Source organism: Perissodus microlepis, chromosome 10 (assembly GCF_051167445.1).
Source record: "Perissodus microlepis isolate ML-2025 ecotype Zambia chromosome 10, ASM5116744v1, whole genome shotgun sequence".
Taxonomy (NCBI): domain Eukaryota; kingdom Metazoa; phylum Chordata; class Actinopteri; order Cichliformes; family Cichlidae; genus Perissodus; species Perissodus microlepis.
Genome location: NC_140470.1, coordinates 22,703,314 through 22,724,064, shown reverse-complemented (window position 1 = coordinate 22,724,064; position 20,751 = coordinate 22,703,314). Strand labels below are relative to the sequence as shown.

The 20,751-nt window shown below is 38.2% G+C and overlaps 2 protein-coding genes across 2 annotated transcripts; both read right to left on the bottom strand.

Annotated features, from left to right (window-relative positions):
- Positions 1-395: 395 nt before the first annotated feature.
- On the bottom strand, positions 396-6,774 carry slc22a4 (solute carrier family 22 member 4). Its single transcript, XM_084941273.1, has 10 exons — positions 6,346-6,774; positions 4,900-5,003; positions 4,672-4,826; positions 4,128-4,299; positions 3,061-3,187; positions 2,708-2,808; positions 2,391-2,605; positions 1,328-1,510; positions 586-721; positions 396-477 (listed from the first exon to the last, which is right to left on the bottom strand). The coding sequence occupies exons 1-10, from the start codon at positions 6,772-6,774 to the stop codon at positions 396-398; spliced, it is 1,704 nt and encodes a 567-aa protein (XP_084797399.1).
- Positions 6,775-13,590: 6,816 nt separating this feature from the next.
- slc22a5 (solute carrier family 22 member 5) lies at positions 13,591-19,025 on the bottom strand. The gene is made up of 10 exons (XM_084940705.1): positions 18,271-19,025; positions 18,075-18,178; positions 17,383-17,537; positions 17,114-17,285; positions 16,869-16,995; positions 15,651-15,739; positions 15,281-15,495; positions 15,012-15,194; positions 14,597-14,732; positions 13,591-14,340 (listed from the first exon to the last, which is right to left on the bottom strand). The coding sequence occupies exons 1-10, from the start codon at positions 18,658-18,660 to the stop codon at positions 14,286-14,288; spliced, it is 1,626 nt and encodes a 541-aa protein (XP_084796831.1). The 5' UTR covers positions 18,661-19,025; the 3' UTR covers positions 13,591-14,285.
- Positions 19,026-20,751: the final 1,726 nt, after the last annotated feature.

The window sequence follows — 20,751 nt, the reverse complement described above, 5'->3', positions numbered from 1 at the left end:
GTGTGCATTGTGCTGCATATTCTGCACGCTGCCTGTTGCAGGTGGTGAGAGATGTATTTGAAGTCCATTGGGACTCAGGATGGAGACATATCTGAATGCTCCACACCAGCAAATTTCCTAAATTTCTAGAGGTGGCTACATCTGCTGATGACAAGAAACATCACAATAACACAAGTAAGCTAAACAAACAAATACAGTATGTAACAAGTACCGTTACAAAATAGTTCAAAATAAAAGACATAAAACACAAAAATACTGAAAAGAAGGTTTAAAATGTATAACATGTTGTTTAGCTGCGGAACGTCATGCTGCTTCATGATATTCTGCAGCAATTGAATATCTGAAAAACAAAAAACAACAAACAAACCAAAAAATAAAAACATAGAGAAGCCAAACTATAATTTAGATTCTTTGAGCTGGCAAACAGATGGAGTCGCTTCATTTTCAGCCTCCTTTTCCTTTTCTCCTTTTCTCCTGCTAGAACAACAAGGTGTCATTTAGCAACAGTGGGACATTAAATTTTTAACTGTGACAAAAATAGGTATTAAACATAAAGATTGTAGATATATTAATGCCTAAACTTACCTGCATATCTGTGGCATTTGTGATATAGTCTCTGGCAAGATTTTTCCATTTGTTTCAGGCAACAACAAACATAAGACAGCACCACATATTGCTAGAACTCCCATTAGTATGTAGGGTAGTGCCTTGAATTCTTGTCCTGCAAATGGAAAATACAAAATAAAATGATAAGGACATCAAAACAAAAACAGACTATCTGTTGCTAGTAAAATAAAAAGAAGAAGAAATAAGCAAAAGTATTTTTCTTTCTTGTTAAAGAACATAAACCTTGACCTTTTAATACAACTTCAAGTCTGAAAAACAAAAACATCAATAAATACATAAATAAATAGAATGTAAACATAACTGTCTTCAAAATTATGAACTGAAAAATGTGCTTAATTTTCCAGAGTTCCAGCTGAACTGGTAGCATTGTTAAGCAGACAAATTGGAGAGAATAAGGGCAAAACTTTGGGATTTTGTACTATAAGTTGTTAAGACTTTTTCTCTGTATTATTGTGGAGTCTTTGCCTTACAATTGAGACAACTGTTGTTTTGAAATGAATTGAATGGAATTGGAAAGACAGAATAGCAGCACAAAGAAGTAACACAGTTAAGCCTGTACAAAAGTTTTTCTGTGATTATTGACAGTAGCATTACTATGTAATAAAAGGTTAACTGATCCAGCTAACTTTAAATACTTTGTTAAAAATAATCCTGGTAAAAGCCAAATGCCTGAAGAAGTAAAACAAACAAAAAATCCTACCTAAGTGAATAATAAATGGGGAGATGATGGTCCCAATCCGTGCAGCCATGGAGCAAATCCCCATTGCTGTGTTTCTGATAACCGTGGGGAACAGCTCTGATGTGACAGCATACACCACACAGAATGCTGATGTGATGCCAAACTTTCCCAACATCTCAAGAAAAACAGCCACACCTGGTAAACCTATGGAAGTAAAAAACATTTAACATTACAGCACAACCTAAAAAGTCAAAAGAGATGTACATAACTAAGTGTTGTTTCCAACTTCCTCATGTAGCTAAATATACCTTAATCATTCGAGCTGTGCTAGTGCTAAATATTCATGAGCAGTCGATTAATATGCATTTTTAAACAATGCAGCCATGCTAAAGAGACTGCACTTAAGGCCTTTACACACAATGCATTAGATCGGTCCAAATATTTTGCACGTTAAAATATCTGTTCTAATTCTCACCGACTGCAGAACTTCACTTGACGATTTGCCAGGATTTAGTTTAATGAACAAAAAACTTTTTTTCAGTTCCAAATAAATAGCTCTGACCAGTCAGGCCACTGCATCTGGCAACAGGTGCAATTGTAACTTAAAACGGACACTAGTAGCGAGTATACAAATACTAAAAAAAAATACCATTTTACATCAGACGAACAGCTACAGTAGACACTGCTCCGGGTCAATGGCCCTCTGAAATTATTTCTCTGCCTCCTCAGATGTGGTTCCAACTCTGTCAACAAGTGCTAAAACTGCTCAACTGCCCTATTTTGTCTCAGTGCATTTTCTGGTGAAAATGCATTTGGAAAATTTAGAAGTTTGTGTTGCTTTTTGCACGCGCTCAGTGTGTAATGCCCTTTAGACCCATGTCAGATTTGGTCACAGTGGAAGCTAAAAGTATTCAACTTGGTCAAATAACACGTCACATGCATTCTGAATACATTTTTATTTTATCAAGGCAAGTAAATGGGGTTTTGTTCCTGTTACATTTTTTGAGGACGAAGTGCAAACATTTGTTCATCCACTGTGTGAACTCATTAACAAGTGACCTGCTTGTAACACTTTAATCATTACCTATTGGAATGAGGTGGACACAGAGGATCATGACACCTCCGAGAAAGAGCGTGGAAGACTGGCAGAAGCGCCTGGAGCAGTACTTAAGCAGTACCAAGGCAATTATGTAAGCTGGAACTTCTACGACAGCAGACAAGAAGCTGTTTATGTAAGGGTCACCGTTCAGGTTGGAAGTGTTGAGGACTAAAGCATAGTAGCTGATGGTGATAATGATCCTGCACAGAAATTCAAAGCAAAACTTAATTTGACATAAAAAGCAGTTATTTTGGTTTAAATCTTTTAATCTCCTAAATCATATGAGCAAATTCTAGATGTACCACAGAAGCGAACATATCAGTGTAATAGAGAATATATTGCAGCTTTTCACAATGACCAAAATGTTTTGCTTCTCCTCCTTCATTGTCAGTGCATCTTCAATCTGTGGCAAAAAACAGACAGTGGTACTTTGGTTAAACTTTGGATCCTGGACCTGCAGACTTCTGCATATGTGCTATAAAGCCATATAATGAATTTTTATAAAGAAAAATAGGCTAATTTGAAATGCAAACCTAAGCCAAGAGACAAGCATAATCATGGTGCAAATGTCAAAGGTTTTAGTTTTATTCTAACCTAATGCACATTTCTCAAAACACATTCTGATTTAAAATCACCAACTTGCTGATGCACTTACCTCAGCTTGTGTAAAAATTGCCTGTGGCGGCTCTACTTTGTTCAGCTTTGCAGCGTGCTTCAGGATTGCTTCAGCCTCGTTTACTCTTCCTTGAGAGAGCAGCCAGCGAGGAGACTCTGGGACTATCCTGAGCAGACAAACACAGTGGCAACATAATATTTTCAGAGAAACACAAACTTGATCATTTATCTGATAGTAATCTGATAGTAGACGACATCCCTGCCAAAACATCTTGTTGAGTTAGCTGTTCGTTGGTTGAGGTTGAATAGTTGTTTTTGTTTAGGAACGATCCTAAAGTAGTGAAGTGACCCAGTATCTGAATGGCAGCCATGACAAGAGCTGATTGATCTGTATAAATGTTCAGGAAAAGTGCTTCAGTGATTTCACTATTTGCGCATCTAGTGTGGAATATGCTGGACTATCCTTCACAAAAAGAAAGGAGATGATCGTGTCCCACAGTTCAAGGCAGCACACCATTCATAAAAAACAAAACAAGTGATCAACATGACTGATAAGGGATTCAGATGACATTGGAAATTTTGGGTCTGTTTACCATATAAGGCTGTAAATTTCTAATATGCTGACATGTTTTGGAGTCAGAGTTTAACAAACTAACCGGAAAAACATCAGGCTCGCCTGGGCTACAGCTTGGAGGATGTTTTCAGTTGAGTTGATATTTTACTTATTGGCCTTTCAAGATGAAAATTAGCTATTAGCTAAATCTGGTAAAATGAACCTTTTCTCTTAGGGGATTAATGTTTTTGACAAGTTAAGTGGAAAAATGAAACAAAGAGTATGCAACATTTTTTCTATAAATTAGACAGTTTTAATACTGGCAATGAAAATATACACCGTTCCAAACATATGGTTTATAACAGTGAAAATGACAGTGTTACCCCCTACTGTATTTAACCTTAAACAAACAAACTATGAAGTAAAAGCTGGTGTTTTGCTATCTTGAACTATAAATTAATGTATTACCCTTCAATAAGAAATTATATCTTTTTCTTGAGTTGAAAACAACTTTCAGGACACAAGCCATAATGCAACAAATGAAAAAGTCTCACCACCACAGAGGGACGTAGATCAATCCACAGGCAGCCATTGGAATCAGCAGCAACCGCCATTCCCGGAGGAAGTAGGCTGCTCCAGGCATTGCCATGTACCCCAGTGCTGAGCCCATAAAAACTCCAAGAGAACAAAACGCCACTCTGGTTTTTGGGCTTAGAATTTCTGAACCTGTAAATGTCAAAAACAACATTTTGGAAAATTTGTAATATTGTTATAAGGAAAGTTCTGAAACTGACCATTAGTGCAGTCTGTCTTACTGTCTTACTTATCAAATCAGATAAACCATTATGGTCTGGCATGAAGCACAATTCATGTGTAGTTTTTGAGGTTGTAACAAGAGCTGTGCATAAGTGATACATAGTATGGCTATATAACAGTTAGGAATTATGTTTGCTTATTTCTTGATTTCTTTATTCTTTCATTTAGGGCTTCCTAAATTTTATTGTACATCCAAGCAATTGACTTGTGCTTCATGCACAGACAAAATTACTTAATGTCTGTGCAGCATAAAAAATCTCATTCCTTATTAGGAAAACATACCTAGCACAAATGCAATGATGTAGTTGGAGAATCCCCCAGAACCCACCAATAAGAAAATGAAGGTGAAAATCTCCCAGCTCGGGGAGAATATCTGTGCTGTGATTGATACAGTTTGAAGCAGCATCATGATAAAGAGTGTTGGCTTCCTTCCGTATCTGTAAGAAAACACAGTCTAGTAGACTAGATCAACACAAATACTGTTCAAACATTGTTGTGTGGAGTACAGACCTGTCGGACACCAGACCTGAGATCAACGCTCCCAGTAGTACACCAACATAATAAATGGAGCTGGTGAGTGGAAGTTTGTATGCATTCTCACAAACCAAGTCCCACTGCAAAATCAGTACATCGTTTTCACTCACTTACAATTTGTTGTATACATCTGCAAATCTGTCAACTAATAAAGAAATGACAGGTGACTCAGATCACAATTTAAATTACTGGTAGGTTTTAAATCTAAGGTAATATGGTGATAAGTTCTGAAGTCCCACTGTAGGCAACGGGGTCCTGCATGGGCTACATCTTGGAGGATGTTTTCATGATATGCTGATATTTTACGGACTGGAATTCTCAGTAACTAGTTGAAGACAAGAATAGAATAAGAACTCACAGTATCTATGACTTCTGAACATGTAAAGTAAGAGTAACTCTCCCACAGGTAGAACAACTTTTATTTTTTAATAGTTCCAGGTAATTGTTTGTGCAACAACACCAATAACTTCATTAATTTTTCATAATAACTATCAGTTAGTCTCCCCAGCTCGGGGAGAATTTAATCACACTTACAATTTGTAACACCTACTTTTAACTCATATACACATATACTGATAGAAAGTGAGAAAAAATCAGTTTATGTTAGGATAGTTATTGTTTTATTCTTTTTATTTGCATGATGTAGAGGAAACATTGTGGTTTGATGTTGTTTTGATGCTTGGATGCTTTGCAATCACTGGGGAAAACAAGGAACTGTCAAACTTTATAAAAAAAAAAAAAGACAATGGAAATGTAAGTCAAAATCCTCACCTGTGGCATGAGAGAGATGTTTGAATAAGATGAAAAGGACTAATAAACTAAAGAGCATTAATCTTAAATCCATTGTAACTGTAATGCAACTTTAATTGACAGTAACATTAAAAACATGATGCAGGATGCTGCTGGTTGCTGAGTAAATTCAAGTGTTTGTGTGACTTCTTTCAGTCTGCATAATTCTTGAAACAGTCATCTTTAAGCAAGATTATATTTTAACAGCGTTTGTGTTTGTTTTTTTACGGCACTAATGTACAAATAATTACTTGCTCGACTTCTAGTTGCTACTTAATTTCCCATTAATAATAATATCACACACCATGAACCCTGTGTATAAGAGTAGTAAATGAAAGTTTGGCATTTTGACCTGTTGTTGTTGTACCTGGTGGGCTGCCATAGTTTAGCAGTTTACATGAATTAGTTTTACTTTGCATAATAGCTTAATCACGTCATGGAAAAGTCTATGTAAAACTATCTTGTCTGAAATTCTTCACATCCAGCTCCATGCCAGGCACTTCACTTAAAAGCACATCTGGTAACACTGATAAGAATTTCTAGTTACTAGATTGGCAGATCAATGCTATACCTTGTGCATGCATGTTCTAGATAAATCTATGATGCTAAATAAAATTATGACAAATTTCTCACCTCGGTAACAATAGTTGACTGGTAGATGCTTTTGCTGTGTAACCACCCATCTATACAACTCTCCCAAGGTATTTCACTAACATTCACATCGACATTTGGGATAATATTGTTCTGAGAGTAGTTCTTGACCACATCCAAGTTAAGCCTTGAACAGGAACTCCGCTTTGCATTGCCACTAACAGTTTCCAATGGGATTGTCACGTTTTTCCACATCTCGCTGATGTTGTAGTTTTCAGGAATATAGCATTTGTGAGATGGAATAGCACCTATGAATACTATATAGCTGCCAATAAATCCATTTGGGAGAATGCTTATGGCCAGTGCTAAAAAAATCCTGAGCTGAAAGGGTCCCCAAGATCCAAGAAAAGCTGTGATGGTGTCATAGTCTCTGATTTTTACTGTATTCGTTACTTCACCAAAATCCTTCATACTTAAAAGAGTCAGTGCTGAATAGCCAGAAGATCGGATGAGCACTATTGGTCTAAGAGATTTCAGAGGTTGTGAACTGTAAAGCTGAGCTCAGGTTTTATATGCCTCACCTGATATGGGAGGTTACACAGTTACATAAAGTTTTTTTTTTTTACAACATTTGAGCTTTAGCACATGTTTTGTTGTGCTAAACAAGTGATAATCCTGTAGCTGAGGAGACTAGCGCATTATGACCACAGTTACACAAGATTTTGAAAAGTATTTTATTTAGATTTTAATATTTTCAATGACTTTGATGTTTTCTTCACAGTAGGTTAGGTAAATTAGACATACCAAATACTGTGCACAGAATAAAATTTCAAAACAAAAACAAGTAAAATAGAACTTTTGAAATAGAACAGATACCATGACTTAATAAGTTGGATTATTTCACAATATTTCCGAATTATTTATTTTCATTACAAAGAGAATATTGCAAAGGATTGAGGTGGGACCTTATCTTTGAATGCCCAAAAACCTGTGAACCGTGTAACCAGGTTTATTGTCCACTACCTGGGCGGGTACATGCTGATGGGCCAGCATGCAAAAAGGGCTGGAAGAAAAGGTTTCATTTGGGAAACATAAAAAGTAAGCTGGATCTTAAAAGATGTTGGAAGCTTGAGATAGACAGCTGATGTGTTAATGATGCTGGGGATGTTGTAAAGAGAGCACCACAGTCTCCCCCTCCTGGACTGGAAGAAAAGACGGTTGACATCCCAATGAAGCTTCAAATGGTGAGGCGGTTAGTGAGCATACTTAACCCAAGGACCATGGGGCCTTCAGAAGGAGGGATTGAGGTAGTGATACAGCACAGGGCAGCTTTAAGCTCCCGATTAGCCCTTTCTTTTTGATTGTTGAACTAGAATCCTGAGAATAAGCTAACTTTTGTGCCTAGTACTTCACGCAAAAACAATATATAAATTGGGAATGTCTGTCTGTCTGAGAAAATGTGTGAGGGAATGCAGTTGGAATACAGAGGTGGCTGACAGGAGTGGTTGCAAAAGAGCTGAAGGCAGGAACGAGCCTTGCTTTTGAAGCAAATTGAACAGGTTGCACATACTCTCTCTGTAGAGTGGGCTACCAAAGGTTAGCTAAGAGATGGTGCCACTTTAACCGGGGCACCAAGAAAATCTGATAATGTGCACCCAAGGCATCACTTGCATGCGAACGAAGGAAGGCGTGAATACATGGGTCGGGAACAGTAAGTAAAATCACAATGCAAGCCAAGAGTGAGTATGCTGTTTATTAAGTTAAGAAAATAGGGTCTTGGTGACATGATGATCTAGCAATGCATTTTTCTGAAGCATTACCTCTTGGGATGGCGTGGACACAGAGGATCAGGATGGAGGAGGAGAGCTGAAGACTCGGAGAAGGTTCTGGAGCAATACTGAAGCAGTACCAAGACACTTCTGTAAGCTGGAACCTCCCTCAGCAGATGAGAAGCAGCTTAAGTAATGGTTGACATGCTGGTTTGATGTGTTAGGGGTTGAAGTGTAGTAGTTAATGATGATGACAGCGATCCTGCTAAGACAGAGTACTCATAACGAATGAGTTACCCTAATTTAGTTATTTCAATTACAAAGCTTAGTTGTTTTTTTTTGAGGCAATGAGTTTTACATTATTTTTTGAAGTTCTGGGAAATAATTAGATTTTACAGTGTAGAGACTTCAGAGTAAAATTGTAAGACTGGAAATGCAAAATACACAACCAAATATCAAACGAATTAGGTGCAGTTTCGAGACTTAAATAACCAAACGTTTGTACTGTATCTAGCTTATGCATATGACTAAAGTTTACATTTTCATCTCTTGGTTTTAATACTTTTCACATTATATGTGGAAACTGTACACATACCACAGAAATGTAATGTTTTTTTCTTCATAGACAACAAATCTTCAAGGTGTGGGGAGGAAAACAACAAGATGAAGCTGTAGTTAAACTTTGGATCCTAGATCTGTAAATGAAACACGACTTCTGCACACATGGTACAAAGTGATATAATGAGTGACCTAACACAAACAGGCTAACCTGAAATGCAAACCTGAGCCAAAAGTCAACAGGAACTCGAGTCTCTTGGTGTAAGCAAGTCTTAACCAAATACTTTTCATATTCACCGGGAACAAAAATATTTATATTTAATATTTGTTTATAGAAATATTTGTTTAACCAAAAAAAAAAAAAAAAAAAGTCACAAAGCCCTCCTACAGCCTTTTCTAGCCTCTACTGCTATATTACTTCCAGATGATAAAAAGGCCAAGCCAATGAAACTACATCATAATTAAATTATCTTTCATCTAGTTTTTAGAACCTTTGAACTTTTTAGCACCTTTGCAGATTGTGAAGATCACATATTCAAACAAACAACATATTTCCAAGACTCTTATTTCAGCTTGGGTCGAAATAGCCTCTGAGGGGCCTCTTACTTTATTCTTCTTAACAGCTTCTTCCAGAATGGCCTTTACTCTTCCCTGAGAGAGCAGCCAATGAGAAGACAACAATACTAACAATATAACTACAATATCTGACAATATCAATGTAACCAAACGATGACCTGGACACATCAAAGAAAAACTTAAATTGGATGTTAAAGTTTACTTTAAAATCACTTTAAAACAGTCACAAATTAAGCCATTACCATCGCTTATTAATTTGATATGATGGTGTTACCTTTATTTAGTAAATGGAAAAGGGACTGGATCTTATACAGTATTTCTGTTCTACTGGAGCATCAACGTGTTTTATACAACATGTCTCATTCATGCGTTGACACCCATTCAAACAAGCACTTTTTATTTTCTACAACTAAATGCTTTCTATTGAACATTAACATTTCAGAGGCCAACTTGGGGTTCATTAACTTTCCCAAAGATGCTTTGACATCAAAACTTTGTGCTCAAACTACCAGCCTTCCAGTTACTGGATGACCAGTTCAACCTCCTGAGTTACAGCCACGACCATACACGTTGATTTTTTAAATATTATTCAACCATCTTGTTGCTGATTGACTTCAGTGTAACTGATTTGTTGCATCATCTAACCTTCTTAAGCATCAAGTCACAACCAGTTTCCCTGTAAAATATCTTGATGCTGCCTTGACAATTATAGTTTCTCTAAAGATAAGATAAGATAAGATAACCTTTATTAGTCCCACACGTGGGAAATTTGTTTTGTCACAGCAGGAAGTGGACAGTGCAAAAGTTATATAGCAAAATTAGAATACAATAAGAATAAAATACTGTACACAACTGTACAGAATAGAATAAAATAAAATACTATATACAGTAGAATAAATAGAATAAAATATACAATAGGATAAAAATAGAATACAAATGCTGTATACAACTGAGTAAAGGAGTGGGCCCTCTACTCTAAACGACCTGAGTCTCCGCAGCAGGTACAGCCTGCTCTGCCCTTTCCTGGGCGTCTGAGTTATGAGTCCAGTCCAGTTTGTTATTCAGATGAACACCAAGGTACCTGTAGCTGTCCACAGCCTCAATGTCCATACCTTGGATGTTCAGTGGTTGCAGTGGAGGATGTTTGTGCCTGCGGAAGTCTACCACCAGCTTCTTGGTTTTACTGGCGTTGATCTGGAGGTCGTTCAGCTGGCACCAGTCCACAAAGTCTTGGGTCAGTCCTCTGTACTCCTTGTCGTCCCCATCAGGGATGAGGCCGAGTATTGCAGAGTCATCAGAGAACTTCTGCAGGAAGCACTGGGTGGAGTTGTGGGAGAAGTCTGCAGTGTAGATGGTGAGGCGGAACGGAGCCAGAACCGTTCCCTGTGGGGCCCCCGTACTGCAGACGACCCTGTCCGACACACATCCCTGAGTTCTCACATACTGTGGTCGGTCGGTGAGGTAGTCCAGAATTCAGGTAGTGAGGTGATGGTCCATTCCTGAGTTCTCCAGCTTGTCCTTCGGGACCGAGGGAAGAATAGTGTTGAAGGCACTGGAGAAATCAAAGAACATGATTCTCACAGTGCTTCCAGCGGTCTCCAGGTGAGCGAGGGAACGATGTAAAATGGTAAATGGCCTGTACAGGGAGTGCAGAATTATTAGGCAAATGAGTATTTTGTCCACATCATCCTCTTCATGCATGTTGTCTTACTCCAAGCTGTATAGGCTCGAAAGCCTACTACCAATTAAGCATATTAGGTGATGTGCATCTCTGTAATGAGAAGGGGTGTGGTCTAATGACATCAACACCCTATATCAGGTGTGCATAATTATTAGGCAACTTCCTTTCCTTTGGCAAAATGGGTCAAAAGAAGGACTTGACAGGCTCAGAAAAGTCAAAAATAGTGAGATATCTTGCAGAGGGATGCAGCAGTCTCAAAATTGCAAAGCTTCTGAAGCGTGATCATCGAACAATCAAGCGTTTCATTCAAAATAGTCAACAGGGTCGCAAGAAGCGTGTGGAAAAACCAAGGCGCAAAATAACTGCCCATGAACTGAGAAAAGTCAAGCGTGCAGCTGCCAAGATGCCACTTGCCACCAGTTTGGCCATATTTCAGAGCTGCAACATCACTGGAGTGCCCAAAAGCACAAGGTGTGCAATACTCAGAGACATGGCCAAGGTAAGAAAGGCTGAAAGACGACCACCACTGAACAAGACACACAAGCTGAAACGTCAAGACTGGGCCAAGAAATATCTCAAGACTGATTTTTCTAAGGTTTTATGGACTGATGAAATGAGAGTGAGTCTTGATGGGCCAGATGGATGGGCCCGTGGCTGGATTGGTAAAGGGCAGAGAGCTCCAGTCCGACTCAGACGCCAGCAAGGTGGAGGTGGAGTACTGGTTTGGGCTGGTATCATCAAAGATGAGCTTGTGGGGCCTTTTCAGGTTGAGGATGGAGTCAAGCTCAACTCCCAGTCCCACTGCCAGTTTCTGGAAGACACCTTCTTCAAGCAGTGGTACAGGAAGAAGTCTGCATCCTTCAAGAAAAACATGATTTTCATGCAGGACAATGCTCCATCACACGCGTCCAAGTACTCCACAGCGTGGCTGGCAAGAAAGGGTATAAAAGAAGAAAAACTAATGACATGGCCTCCTTGTTCACCTGATCTGAACCCCATTGAGAACCTGTGGTCCATCATCAAATGTGAGATTTACAAGGAGGGAAAACAGTACACCTCTCTGAACAGTGTCTGGGAGGCTGTGGTTGCTGCTGCACGCAATGTTGATGGTGAACAGATCAAAACACTGACAGAATCCATGGATGGCAGGCTTTTGAGTGTCCTTGCAAAGAAAGGTGGCTATATTGGTCGCTGATTTGTTTTTGTTTTGTTTTTGAATGTCAGAAATGTATATTTGTGAATGTGGAGATGTTATATTGGTTTCACTGGTAAAAATAAATAATTGAAATGGGTATATATTTTTTTTTTGTTAAGTTGCCTAATAATTATGCACAGTAATAGTCACCTGCACACACAGATATCCCCCTAAAATAGCTAAAACTGAAAACAAACTAAAAACTACTTCCAAAAACATTCAGCTTTGATATTAATGAGTTTTTTGGGTTCATTGAGAACATGGTTGTTGTTCAATAATAAAATTATTCCTCAAAAATACAACTTGCCTAATAATTCTGCACTCCCTGTATTTGTATAGCGCTTTACTAGTCCCTAAGGACCCCAAAGCGCTTTACACATCCAGTCATCCACCCATTCATGCACACATTCACACACTGGTGATGACAAGCTACATTGTAGCCACAGCCACCCTGGGGCGCACTGACAGAGGCGAGGCTGCTGGACACTGGTGCCACCGGGCCCTCTGTAGGAGGTGAATGACGGCATCATCCGCTCCAATGCCAGGCTGGTAGGCAAACTGAAGTGGGTACAGTGATGAGCTCACCAGGTGCCGAAGCTGAGCCAGGACCATCCGCTCCAGGGTCTTCATCGGGTGGGATGTCAGAGCCACCGGCCTATAGCTGTTGAGGTCCTTGGGGCGTAAAGTCTTTGGCACTGGTACAACACAGGAGGTTTTCCAGAGCTGTGGGACTCTCCCCAGCCTCAGGCTCAGGTTAAATGATTAAAAAGCAACTTAGGCCCCAAGAGAATGAATGAGATGTGTTGAGAAATAAGTTAATGTTAATAAGTCATACATTTAAGTTAGAATTTCTAGTTATTAGATCAGTAATATACATTGTGCAATCATTCAATAACATAAAATAAAAGGTGCCAAAAAATCTGTTCAGGAGGATACTGATGACCAGTTGCGAAGGTGTCATGATTTTTATGCTGTCCATTTTGTGACTAAATTTCTTTTTTTAAGTTTTCTTAGTACTTAGAGCTCAGAATTTATATATAGCTCATTCAATCTAGGAGGTCAGATAGTTATGTAAAGTGTCATTTTTTTTTAGGTCTCTTCTATTTGTGTTTCATACAGGTTTTTAATACATTTCATATAATGACAGCTGAGACATTTCCACAGCTAAAGCTAAAGCTAAAGCTTCAAAAGCCTAATGTGGGACAGCAACTCAAGAGGAATTTATCTTGATACAGTTATGACAGAATTCACTAAATAGGCTTGGAGCATATGACAGCTTAGAGAGACACCATTGTTAACAGCACTGCTTGGTTCCATCTCCCGTTAACCTCTGATTTCTTCACTGCATTTTATAGCAATTCATAATCACAGTATTGTAGAACAAGTGATATATATCAATATGTGGTTAATATTTCTCATTTCAAAACAGCTTGAAGTGGCCCAACAAATTAATAGTGAGCATATATTTAAAAAGACATAAAAATAAACAAACAACATTTAACAACAAATATTCAATGACAATTTATTTGAAAAAACAGTAAAACAAACATGTAATCTATTAACATCTTGTGCATTGATTCAGTCAAAGATTTATAACACTTAAATGGTTTCAAGTCTCCCCATTTCAATATTGGGGGTTGGGGTATCCCAGAACTCCTTGCTCTGTCTTCTCTTAAACAAACAAGATATTACAAGTTAATTAGTAAGCTTCAGATATGCTGGCAGGTGAAGTTTGCTACCTTTGGACAGAATCAAGCAAACTGCTAGCCGTTTCCAGATTTTATGTTAACTAAGCTTAAGACCTGCTGACTGTACCCTTTTCTTTATTAGTATGGTAGCATGATGCTTTTTATTACAGTAAATCAAACTTTTCACTGGCAGTAAAAACAATAAAATAGACAATGATGTTAAATGTGGTATTAGCTGTTAAAACACAAAACCAGAACTGTGCGCTAATAGGGTTCAAATGTTAATCTTTTACTTGAATTTTGTGACCATTCAATTCCATAAAAAATGAATAATGTTTTTATTTGCAATATGTCTAAATACTTATAGGAATTCTTGAATTCACAATCTTAGCATGCTTGTGGGATTTTATTTTGGGATTTCAGATGGTCACTTTCACGCAAAAGACGCTTAACATCAAATAAACTAAAGAGAAAGAGCTTGCCCATCAGAATGGGCCTCACATGGTATGGGTGGGTTAACTATTGCTGCATTTGTTATGCATTTCTTCTTCTTTTGGTCCACTGCAAAGCCTGAAATTACAAAAAAAGTGAAAAAAAGAGAAAAATGTTATTTCCTATTTCTTCACATTTGAAGGTATGTAGCATAAAAATATATTGCCCTTTTACAACATGCACATCACCATATCAGGAAGTCAATCAATCTAAGTGTTCTCAGAAATTATGCATTGACAAATACTAAAATCAATTTCTGACATGTTCTACAGCCCACATGTGAGACACTTAGCAATTTGATCATATCTACATGTGATGCGTGAACTGCCCTCACCCCTGACATTTTTGCATCTGCTCCACGGTTTCCGGAAGATCTTTATGAAGGGTCTCCGGAAGGAAGAGGTTAACCACAGAGGAAGCAATTGTGAGACTTCCCATTAAAATATAAGGCAGAACTTTATTATACGTACCTAGAAATAATAAAGGAACAAAAGTCAACTTTAGAAAATGGCATACTTTTAGATACCTAAATGTATAACCTCATGAAATGTTAAGCATCTACAAATCTATGTTTACTTCAAGTTTACATGAGATGTTGCAAGACATACTTTTACCTGACTATTTAAACCCAAAGGATATTTTTACATACCACTGCTGTTATTCTGTGCTGGTTTTTTAGGTACCTACGCTATATCATTGTATGACTAAGCCAATGCAGTGTCTGTGTCAGATATCTAACATCTGTGTACCTAAAAAAATGACATAAGGTGCTGTGATACTGCCAACACGTGCAGCTGAGGAGCACATCCCCATGCCAATATTCCTGAGTACTGTGGGGTAAATCTCAGCAGTGTAGATGTACACGATGCTGAAGGCCATAGTGAAGCCAAACTTTCCAGTCATTTCTAATGCCAGAGCAACATTGTGAAGGGCTGAGGAGAGAAGAAATAGAGAGAGACTTAATTGTTTTTTGGTTTCATGATATTAGAGCTTTACTTTGTAAGAAGGGAAACCTTACTGTCAGGGATGAACTGGATGAGCAGAAGAACTCCTCCTCCAATGATAAGGAACAATGAAAGGAGCACTCTTCTGGGACATGTTTTTAGCAGCCATGTAGAGACTATGTAAGCGGGGACTTCGGTTGTAGCAGACAAAAAACAGTTCACAAATGGGTTGCCACTGAGGTTGGAGGTGTTCAGCGATAAACCAAAATACCCAATGTTTATTGCCATCCTGAAAATACAAAAAGAAAAGTACAGTGTCATTATTTACCAATATTTGTGTTATTATATAAAGGTCAAGTCAGGCATCTGTTCACATTGACTATTTTTGCTGAATTACAAAAACCTAAAATGTCAGAAAAAGGTGAAAGCAACCATAAAACGTACCATAAAAGAAGACACATCAGTGTGATACATCTCAGATTCTTGGATTTCAGAATATCAAGCATGGTATATGTCTTGAAAAGAGGCAATTCCTGGGTGTTAAATGGAGACAGAAGATGATTTATGTGATTTGAACTTCTACTTTTGTTCATAGACTATTGTCAGTATATCATAAGCAGATTCTATGTGGAAAAAGCATTATGTGGATATGAATGGGTGAGATTGTACTGTATTTTAATCTTATAGTAATCTGAGGAATGATTCTTAATTCCAAACACTTTCTATTCAAGAAAGCAACTTCTAATAAAACATGAAGAAAGAGAAATGATGAAATAGTGCATTCAACCATCACAGTTATCTGAAATATTATCATGTGGTAGCCTCAAGGACGCTATCCACATGGCTTTTACTCAGGTTTTTACTCAGGCTATGGAGAATGACAATAAAATAAACAGACATGTACGGGAAGAGAAAACCTCCAGCAAGACAAAACACAAACTTCCCCAGCTTCCCTCTCCAGGGGCAAAAAAATATAAATGACTAAAATATTCAATGTGGCCTCTAGAGTCACATTTTTACATTTAGTCTGTGAATATTAAAACTACCAGCGTACACATGTCAGCCACAACATTGAAACCACCTATGTAGCATTGTGCAGGTGCCCCTCATGCCAATAAAACAGCTCTGACCCTTGAAGGCCTGGATGTGATGTCTGGCACTGGGACATTAGCAGTGGATCCTTTGGGTTCCAGGGTTGGACATCTGTAGATCTGGCTTGTTCCGCTGCATCCCACATATCTGATCGGACTCAGATCTGGGTCAACACTTTGGGCTCTTTGTGGTACCCCCCTAAGCAGGTTTGGCAGTGTGGCATGGTGCACTGTCCTGCAGAGGGAGGCCGGTGCCGTCGGAGAGTGTTGTTACGATGTGGGGAGTGGGTCTGCAACAGCGTTTAGGTGGGTGATACATGTTACAGTAACATGCACAAGAATGCCAAGACCCAAGGTTTTCCAGCAAAATAATGCATTGGAATGAGAAGACAAATGCTATTTGTTTCATCTGTCAGTGGTTTTAATGTTGTGGCTCATTCTGTATGTCAAATTTCCAGAAATGTAACCCTAAATTTGTTTTTCCATTTTTTAGAAAATACTAGATATGGACCTGAATGTTAGACAAATGCATATATTAATACTAATATTAATAACAATGAATGAACCTCACCTCAGATTCTTTAAAGATTACAGGTGGTGCCTGAACTTTATTTTTACTTGCAGCTTCTCTGACAATGGCCTCGGCCTCTTTGACTCTCCCCTGAGTCATCAGCCACCGAGGAGACTCTGGGATAAACCTGCCCAACCAACATAGTTTTACAGTCTGTTTTCTTCACAGTTATTGACAGTGTTATTGACTTTGCATTTATGCATGAATATTGGAATAAAAATCACCGGATATCATAAAAAACATACCACCACAGTGGAAAGTTTATCAGAGAGGTTGTTGACAGAACTGCAACCAGAGTCCTCCATTCTCTGATGCCGTATGCAATCCAAGGAAGTGTCATGTACCCAATGCAGTAGAAAAGGAAGGCTCCGAGAGTTGTGAACAGCACACGCATAGTTTTACTCAAAACCTCAGTTCCTATCCAAGATGAAATCATAAATCGTTAGTGACAAGCTTGTTACTGAAGGCAGACAGAGGAATCATACCAAACACATGTTTAAATTATATTTCAAACCTAGAACAAATGCAGAAATGTAGAGGGATATCTGAGAGGCTCCAACCCAGAGGTACATGATGCAGAACATCCTCCACGAATGAGAAAAGGACTGAAGCAGGACGGAGAGACACTGGACCCCAAGAGACATAAAAACAACCTTCTTCCTTCCAAATCTGATTAGAAAGGAATTGTATATATCGCAGATATTTATTCACAGATACAGAGCATTTATAAATGCATGTGGTTTGTTTTCTTTTGGTGAGGAAATGCAATCAAATAGCTACAGTTAAGGTTTAAAAAAAAACATCAACGCTAAATGAACAAATCCTCTCTGGAAATGAACCAAAATTGGAAACATTAGAAACTGAATAAGGAAATAAAAATTTATGTTAAATACAAAACTATATTAGCCCGTGTGTTAGCACCATCCCTCTTATAACAGCAGATGGGGCTGCTGTCATTAATTCCACTGTATAGTGTGGCTATAGGGTTTTTTTTTAACTGTTCCGAAATCAGTGTCATTTGCCAGCTATTTATTTTTCAGACACTACTGTAACCAGCACTGTATGAACAGACTTGATTTAGAGAAACTAACAGACTTGTAGTATATAGTAAATGACAGAAAATGTCTTATAATTAAGTCAATGTAGGTATAATTATACAGGGTGGATTCAGGGTAAGTAGAAAAAGGATAATTAGGAGTAAAATACCTGTCTGAAAGCTGTCCTGAGACTAGGGACCCAATGAGATATCCCACAAATAGACTCGAGGATGCAAATGGAACTTTCCATTGGTTGTCACAAACAAGGTCCCACTGTAAAAGATGTGAATTACATAATAAAAAGACAGCTTAAAGCTTTCAAAACTGGAATTTCATGTTAGTAATCATAATAATATAGTACTGACCTCAGTGACTATAGTGGATTGGTAGATTTCTTTGCTGTAATTCCATCCATCTAAACATCCCTCCTGCTCCAGGGTTGTCAGGTTAACTTCTCTTCCAGGAATATATCCTTGTGCAGAAAGATTTCTAACCACGTCTATCTTATATCTGCTGCACTGGCTCTGAACTTCCTCACCATCCACTATCGTAAAGGGAATGATGGCATCTCTCCACTCCTCGGTCAGGTTGACGTCTGGAATCAAACAGTGGTGTTTCGGAGCTGCTCCAACAAAGACAATGTAAAGCCCGTTGAATCCGGTTGACACAAAAACAACATTTAGGAGAAAGAATGTGGTCCAGAAATAAGGACCGCTCTGTCCAAGAAATGCTGTATTGTCATCATAATCTCCCATTCTTTATATATATGTATATTACAAAAAATACCTCCCTGCTCTGAAGGGAGAAAGGCAAAGTCTTGTAAAATTCTTCAGAGCTGGCTTTCTTCTTAAACTCTTCAGCTTAGTGTCAGAGTGTTAGTGCTGAGCTCTTTGTCAGGCAGAGTGAGCCGGTCTCTTGGTGGGACGGAGTTACAATGGAAAAACTTTAAATTTAAGTGCTGAGAGTTTTAAACCTCCTCTCTAAAGGATAAATTTTCATCTCAATGTGAAACTTCTTGTTGATCCTCTATTCTTATAAGCAGTCAAGGCAGAAAATGAATCGAATATTAAAGAATGACAGACAGCTCATGCGGTAATTTGATTGGATTTGATTTACTGTAAGTAAGAATAACCAGAAGCTTCATAGTTACCCAGCCCCCTCACCCAGCCCCCTCACTACTGTGGAAATTTCCTCTAAACAACATTCCACTCTATTAAATACTCCCAAGAAGTCCACGTGCCTGTACTCTAAATGTTGCTAAGAAGAATTAGGTCTCTCACTGGACTATTTTAAGAAACTCTGTTAAGGCAGACATGACTTCATGTAGATTAAAGATTTTTTGTGTGCACATATTGATCATGCTTTTGTAAATTTACTACGGATTTTTATATTTAGCCACTTTTACATCATGTACATGGTTTGGAGGCTGATTGGGATCCTGTATTGCAGCTTAAGTTCAATTGCATTTTTAATAAGACATCAAATAAATAAATAAATACATGAATAAATAAATAAATTCCTCTTTATAAATAAATGATTATAAAGGAATGATTACAGTAAAAAATTACAAAACCTACAGGCAAAATCTTTATACTCTAAGAACAAAAACCCAGATCGTGCAGAGAGTGCTTTTTCTTTTTAAACAATTTTTTAGTGATGAATTTTGTCTGTTTTTAGCTCATCTAAGAATTGCGCCACCTGCATTATCGTAATTAATTTTAGAGCTAAAGCTGCTGATATCCATCTAATGTACACTCACTACTGACAAACCGCTGATGATCAAACTCAATTTCAGAACAGGAAAAAAGGTTGTGTTTTCTTTTACTGTGAACATGGCATGGTTGGTGGTGCCAAAGAGGCTGATCTGAGTATTTCAGAAACCGTTGATCTATTGGGATTTTCCTATGCAAACATCTCCAGGGTTTACAGAGAATTGCTAGAAAAAGAGAAAATATGAAATAAGCGGCTGTTCTCTGGGGTCAGAGGTCAGAGGAGAATGCCCAAGTTTCCTTGACATTACAAATAAGGTATGCAGAAAAGTATCTTTCATGTACAACATGACAAACCTTGAAGCAGATTGGCTACAGCAGCGGAAGACCACACTGGGTGCCACTCCTGTCAGCTATGAACTGGAAATTGAGACTACAGTCTGCACTAGGTTACCAAAACTGGACAATTAAAGACTGGACCAAATGCTCCCTGGCACCACCACACAACAGCCTACCTGAATATTGTTGCTGACCATGTCCATGTCTTTATGACCATAATGTATCCATCATCTGGTGGCTGCTTCCAGCAGGATAACACGCTCAAAGCTCAAATCATTTCAAACTGGCTTCACCGTACTCAAGTGGCCTCCAGTGTCACCAGATCACGATCCAATAGAGCACCTTTGAGATGTTGTTGAATAGGACGTGTATTATGGTTGTGCAGCCAACGATTCTGCAGCGAAGGCATGACAGCATTTTAATATGCAACAAAAACTCTGAGGAATGTTTTCAGCATGTTGTTGAGTCAATGCATTCAGAAATTAAGTCAGTAATGAGCGCAAAACGGGGTCCAGACGAGTATTTGCAAGGTGTATATAACAAAGTTGTTAGTGAGTGTCTATGTACCCTTCAGAGGCTCTTATATTGCTTTAGATAAGCGATCTTAAACCTATCTTTGTTTACTGACTGTGAAGTTCATTGAAAAAGACTTTGTTTAGTCACCCAGTGGGTTGGACTGGATCTTTTGATTGGCTGTCTCTGAACCAAATGCTGTATATTTGACATGCATAGAAACAAAATTAAGATGTGAAACAATATATTGTGAAGACAGTAAATAAAGTACAAGAAAATAATAAT

Excerpts from the sequence above, each read along its gene's own strand:
- slc22a4 (XM_084941273.1), bottom strand. The coding sequence starts at position 6,774 with ATGAAGGATTTTGGTGAAGTAACGAATACAGTAAAAATCAGAGACTAT. Across the intron at positions 5,004-6,345 it reads AGTCAACTATTGTTACCGAG|TGGGACTTGGTTTGTGAGAA; the intron begins GTGAGAAATTTG and ends CTGATTTTGCAG. Across the intron at positions 3,188-4,127 it reads ATCTACGTCCCTCTGTGGTG|GATAGTCCCAGAGTCTCCTC; the intron begins GTGAGACTTTTT and ends TTGTCTGCTCAG.
- slc22a5 (XM_084940705.1), bottom strand. The coding sequence starts at position 18,660 with ATGGGAGATTATGATGACAATACAGCATTTCTTGGACAGAGCGGTCCT. Across the intron at positions 17,538-18,074 it reads TCAGGACAGCTTTCAGACAG|ATTTGGAAGGAAGAAGGTTG; the intron begins GTATTTTACTCC and ends CTTTCTAATCAG. Across the intron at positions 14,733-15,011 it reads ACCTTATGTCATTTTTTTAG|GTACGTATAATAAAGTTCTG; the intron begins GTACACAGATGT and ends TATTATTTCTAG.